Consider the following 6,136-nt stretch of genomic DNA (forward strand, 5'->3'; position numbering starts at 1 on the left):
AGGTGGTCACTGGGCAGAATAAAATACATGGGTTGGGGTGTGGAGGAGAAGAACAGTTTCGTGAAGGTTGTTTACACGACTCTGTCCTTGATCTATGCCTTGGAACAAAAATATTCATTTTCAAGGAAATCAACTGTGAGAGTTTCTCTTTTGTGAATAATATTGTAAACCCCACCAAAGTACAGGCTTTCATCGGCTGCTACACCATAGCCTTGAGGAAAAAGTTAGAGGAAAAACAGCCTGCCTTGATATCATTTTCCAAACAGGCCAGCGAATCAATCATCTTTTATAATCTCCTCAAAGAGAGGATTACATCAGTGTTCCCTTCAAGACGTCTGTGTTGTTCTGTCACATCTGCCTAATGCTGTGAGTGACCCTGAACCTCAGGACTTTCATGATAGTTCTTCATTTGTGCTTTTGATTACAACCTTTTGTTCCCAGAGAGTGACCCAGACAGTCAGACATTCACTGATGGTGACCCAGGTGGGTGAAGTATGTTGACAGTGTGTCATAGTGGGTTGTTGTCATGCAACACTGCTGAAGTTTGGCATCAGTTTTAGGAGGGAAAGTGTTAAAAGAAAGAGGAAAGATGGCCACTCCAATGACTTTTGAATTATTTTACAATGCTTATTTCTCCCTAATCGCTACAAATGAAATTAGATGTTGAACATGCTGTGCGGGCCGCCCTATACCCAAGGAAAGCAGAGAACAAGATATCTTTATTCTCTTTGAACTCAGGTCTACCTTCCAAATGAGGGCCTTACAATGAGAATAAGGATGACATTGACGGGTGTCTAGACAGGAACCTTGCCTGCAGACGTGGCAACAAACCCATCGCCTATGAAATGTCAAAGTACACAGCTGCACATAAAGCTTCGCCTCTGGAATCCAATTGATATTTGAAGGAAGAAGATGCTCCGGTCTCAGAGATAATTACCTGGTATTGAGTTCTGGTGCGCAGGTATTCTTCAGTTGTTGTTAAGTTATTACGTGGAAGATGCCACAGAGTCAGGGTCAAGTCAGGGTGGTGCGGATCAGGTGCGTTTACTATTATCGAAGCCTGAGGTCACTAATTGAGGTCTGAAAGCTTGTAAGACCTGATGCAGTGACCTAACAAACAAACAGAAATATAGCACCACTTGGATATTGTCACATTGCCTATAATTTCATTGAACATGTGGCAACAAGTCTTCTAGAAGGGGACAATTCCTTGTATTGGTCTCTTCTCTTTCAGTGGATTTGGAATACCTTCCCACACAAGGCCATAACTATTCACACAAGGCCACAGAGAGGGAGCGAAAGACAGAGAGAAAGATAGAGAGAGTGTCAGTGAGAGAGCAAGAAAGAGAGAGAGAGAGAAAGAAAGTTTTTTTGCAAATAAAAAAACTGGGGAAAAAACTCCCCAGAAATACCTTATTTACACAAGTATTCAGACCCTTTGCTATGAGACTCAAAATTACGCTCAGGTGCATCCTGTTTCGATTGATCATCCTTGAGATGTTTCTATAACTTGATTAGAGTCCACCTGTGGTAAATTCAATTGATTGAACATGGTTTGGAAAGGCACACACCTGTCTATATAAGGTCCCACAGTTGATAGTGCATGTCAGAGAAAAAAAACTAGTTATGAGGTCGAAGGAATTGTCAGTAGAGCTCAGAGATAGGATTGTGTCGAGGCACAGATCTGGGGAAAGGTACCAAAACATTTCTCCAACATTGAAGGTCCCCAAGAACACAGTGGCCTCCATCATTCTAAAATGGAAGAAGTTTGGACACACCAAGACTCTTCCTAGAGCTGTCCGCCCGGTCAAACTGAGCAATATGGGGAGAAGGGGTGACCAAGAATCTGATAGTCACTCTGACAGAGCTCCAGAGTTCCTCTGTGGAGATGGGAGAACCTTCCAGAAGGACAACCATCTCTGCAGCACTCCACCAATCAGGCCTTTGTGGTAGTGGCCAGACAGAAGCCACTCCTCAGCAAAAGGCACATGACAGCCCGCTTGGAGTTTTCAAAAAGGCACCTAAAAGACTCTCAGAACATGAGAAACAAGAGTCTGATGAAACCAAGATTGAACTCTTTGGCCAGAATGCCAAGCGTCATGTCTGGAGGAAACCTGGCACCATCCCTACGGTGAAGCATGGTGTTGGCAGCATCATCCTGTGGGGAAATGTTTCAGTGGCAAGGGCCTGGGAGACTAGTCAGGATTTAGGGAAAGATGAACAGAGCCAAGTACAGAGAGATCCTTGATGAAAACCTGTTCCAGAGCGCTCAGAACCTCAGACTGGGACGAAGGTTCACCTTCCAACAGGACAACAACCCTAAGCACACAGCCAAGACAATGCAGGAGTGGCTTCGGGACAAATCTCTGAATGTCCTTGAGTGGCCAAGCCAGAGCCCAGACTTGAACCCAATCAAAAATCTCTGGAGAGACCTGAAAATGTCATCAATTTTAAGGCTGTAACATACCAAAATTTTGAAAAAGTCAAGGGGTCTGAATACTTTCCGAACGCACCATATTTCCTAAATAATTAGAAAATCTAATTCAGGGTGTATTTTGCATAATCCAGAATTTGGCTATTGTACTGTATGAAACCGCTTTGGACTTTGGTGGCAATTGGCTGTCTGGCGGCAACTGGCTGTCAGGCGACAACTGGCTGTCTGGCGGCAACTGGCTGTCTGGCTCCCTCTAGTCGTGCGCCTGTGAAGAACTGGGTGGGCGGTGTCGTCGAATATTTAAAAAGTCTAAACAAGTTGTTAATGAGGAGGAAGGAAATATAAACCCTCGCCTTCCACGTCGCCAGGGTTGTATTCGCCAGCTATCAACAGAAGGACGGGATGGCTTGCTTTGACAGCTGCCAGTGCCTCGGCGAAAGGGGACAAAGAAGCATCCTTTACAGCATTTTGAAAAACGACAACCAACCGAATCAGCATTCACAGGGGCGGGCGAGTTTGGCGGTCTCGCAACAGCAGGCTTGTTCGTGTGGATCTAAGAAGAAAGTGGTTCTCCGTTCTCCCCAGACAACGTGTAAAGCAGCGTCGGCAGCACTTTTAAAAACGCTGAAGTTTGTTAAAAATGTACTTTGTTTTCGGGAACTTCCAGCGGAGGTCCAGTTACAGCTCGTGCGCAACAGCTGGGCTCAGCTGCTCGTTTTGGGCATTGCGCAGGACTTGATCGACTTTGAGACCATGGAGACGCCAGAACTCAGTATGTTACAGAACATACTAACCAGCGGACAAGGAAGACAGGAGACCGCACACGGGCGCAGTGGCCAAGGCGTTTCTCTCACTGATGTCCAAGGAATAAAAATGTTTTTGAATAAATGTTGGGGACTGGACATCAGCACCAAAGAATATGCATATTTAAAGGGAGCCATTCTCTTCAATCCAGGTTTGTTAAACAAATGGTTTTATGGTATATTTACTAGTTGTATTATTATTAGCAAGCCTATTATTATCATTATAGTTGTTTTTGTTATTATTTGTATTATAATAATGATCATCATCATTATAATTATTATTATTATCATTATTATTGTTTTGCTAATGATTATCATTATTATTAGTAGTCTATTATTATTATTTTATGAATGGGCTATTATTAACTATGCGACTATTTTTGACTCGTTTGAGTTTCACATTCAAAGTTCCTGATTATAACTTCCATTTTCCTCTCTCCTTAGACATTGCAGAGCTCCGGTGTCAAAGCTACATTCAGGCACTGCAGAGCGAAGCGCATCAAGCCCTTAGTGAATATGTGAAAGTCACTCACCGAAGAGACTCTACAAGGTTCACTAAACTATTCATCGCGCTCTCCATGCTACGGTCCATCAATGCAAACGTCGTGGCTGGACTTTTCTTCAAACCTGTCATCGGCACGGTCAGCATGAATGAACTTCTGCTCGAGATGTTTTACGGAAAATAGACTGAATAAACTGTTTAAAGACTGAATACAGACAGAGCTGTGGGCTGGACTGGAGGCTGAACAGAATAACAACAGGCGGGTGTAAACTGTAGGGTTGCTATCCATATGTATTTATTTTGCTATAACACATCCTATTTTTGTCAAATAAAAGTGTTTGCTGAACTTTGAATGTTGTTATTTCAGTTTATCAACCAATATAATCTTTTTTTAAATTATAACCTACAGTTATGTCTAATAACAGCCCCATAATACATTCAATCTTATTTGATTGCAATACATTACCTAGATAATGCTGACATAGCCGCATAATACATTCAATCTTATTTGATTGCAATACATTACCTAGATAATGCTGACATAGCCGCATAATACAGTCAATCTTATTTGATTGCAATACATTACCTAGATAATGCTGACATAGCCCCATAATACATTCAATCTTATTTGACTGCAATTGTAACAGACCAGGGACCCTGTGCACACATCTACAACTGCCTCCCACCAAGCATCGTTACCCATCGCTCCACAAAAGCAGCAGCCCTTGCGGAGTAAGGGGAGCAACTATTTCAAGGTCTCAGAGCGAGTGACGTCACCGATTGAAACGCTATTAGCGCGTACCCCCGCTAACTAGCGATCCGTTTCACACCGGTTACACAATACATTACCTGGATAATGCATTACTGTGTTTCACCTCAAGAGGGCAATGCTCACCCACAAACCTAAGAGAGAATTTGAGGCAGTCTAGAGAAAGACATTTCCATTCATGAAGGAAATTGACAACTACATCAATCCCAAGGCTTTCAGCACTCACATATCGGTCCAGAACTGTCTAGGTTGTGACCTGCTTTATGAGGGACTGTGAATATGTTAAAAACAGAAGTAGTGCTAGTAGTGTTTCTAATAATATGCATTCATTCAACACGCCTCCAGACACCAATGACGTAGCATCTCAGGGCAGGTCATTGGACTGGGTTGGTCCCTTAGGGGGGGCTGCTGTACCATCTAGTGAGGGTGAGGTGGGTCACAACACGTGTCTGGTGCCAACCAGTGTCAGGATAAGACCAGGCTGTTAGGATACCCACACCACATGCCACACACATCAATGGAAGGAAGAGGCTCCAAACCCTGCTCCGAATCCAGCTCCGAACCCAGCTCCGAGCCCAGCTCCGAACCAAACTCAGAACCCAGCTCCGAACCAAACTCCGAACCCAACTCAGAACCCAGCTCTGAACCTAACTCTGAATACAGCTCTGAACCCAGCTCTGAATCCAGCTCTGAACCCAGCTCTGAACCCAGCTCTGAATCCAGCTCTGAACCCTGCTCTGAATCCAGCTCTGAACACAGCTCTGAACACAGCTCTGAACCCAGCTCTGAACCCAGCTCTTAACCCTGCTCTGAATCCAACCCAGCAGAGCTCTACATGGCTCAGAACCACCTATGGTGGCACTTTGACTTCTTAGTCCCCCAAAGAGATACATATCTAACTAAATCATCCTAGCGCTGTAGTTTAAGTCAGTGTTTGACACATGGCATCCCTAAGTGATCCCATTCCATTTCAAATGAGGCAGGGGATCATGATGGATTGATCCCAAGGAGCCAGGCTGTCAGTACAGCAGGCCTCTTCCAGGGCATCACAGACCTTCTCTCTCTGTCTCTACAGCGCACGGCTTCTCTCTCCATCTTCTCTAATTAATCTGCTCCCTAGAGTTCAGTTCCCCCATAGACTTCTCATCTCCTCTTCACTTGCTCCTAATGTGACAACCTAAACCGTGGTATCAGCTCTGCCCTAGTTACTGTATAATACCCCTGTCTCCCCCATCGCTGTGTCTTGTCATAGAGAACATAATGAGAAGAAGAGATCCCATTTTCCCCTTGCTGTGCCTCGTCAGTTGGTGTCAGAGGTGTGATGTCCGTCCTTTTCTGTGCGACGCCCAGTGAAACAGCATCACTGTGTTAATGCTAACTGGCGACTATTTTTTATTTTTATTTTACCTTTATTTTACTAGGCAAGTCAGTTAAGAACAAATTCTTATTTTCAATGACGGCCTAGGAACAGTGGGTTAACTGCCTGTTCAGGGGCAGAACGACAGATTTGTACCTTGTCAGCTCAGGGATTCGAACTTGCAACCTTTCGGTTACTAGTCCAACGCTTTAACCACTAGGTAGAACTACACTGGGAAAGAGCAAGAGCAGCGATACAGTGCTACTGTTGG

At 44.2% G+C, this 6,136-nt stretch overlaps 1 protein-coding gene across 1 annotated transcript; it reads left to right on the plus strand.

Moving 5' to 3' along the window:
- The first annotated feature begins 2,736 nt into the window (after window positions 1-2,736).
- Window positions 2,737-4,092, plus strand: LOC109906748 (nuclear receptor subfamily 0 group B member 1-like). The gene is made up of 2 exons (XM_020504612.2): window positions 2,737-3,389; window positions 3,682-4,092. Exons 1-2 carry the CDS (start codon window positions 2,837-2,839, stop codon window positions 3,921-3,923), a joined length of 795 nt encoding a protein of 264 aa, XP_020360201.2. The 5' UTR covers window positions 2,737-2,836; the 3' UTR covers window positions 3,924-4,092.
- The last annotated feature ends 2,044 nt before the right edge of the window (window positions 4,093-6,136 follow it).

The sequence above is a fragment of the Oncorhynchus kisutch genome, linkage group LG16 (genome assembly GCF_002021735.2).
Source record: "Oncorhynchus kisutch isolate 150728-3 linkage group LG16, Okis_V2, whole genome shotgun sequence".
Taxonomy (NCBI): Eukaryota; Metazoa; Chordata; class Actinopteri; order Salmoniformes; family Salmonidae; genus Oncorhynchus; species Oncorhynchus kisutch.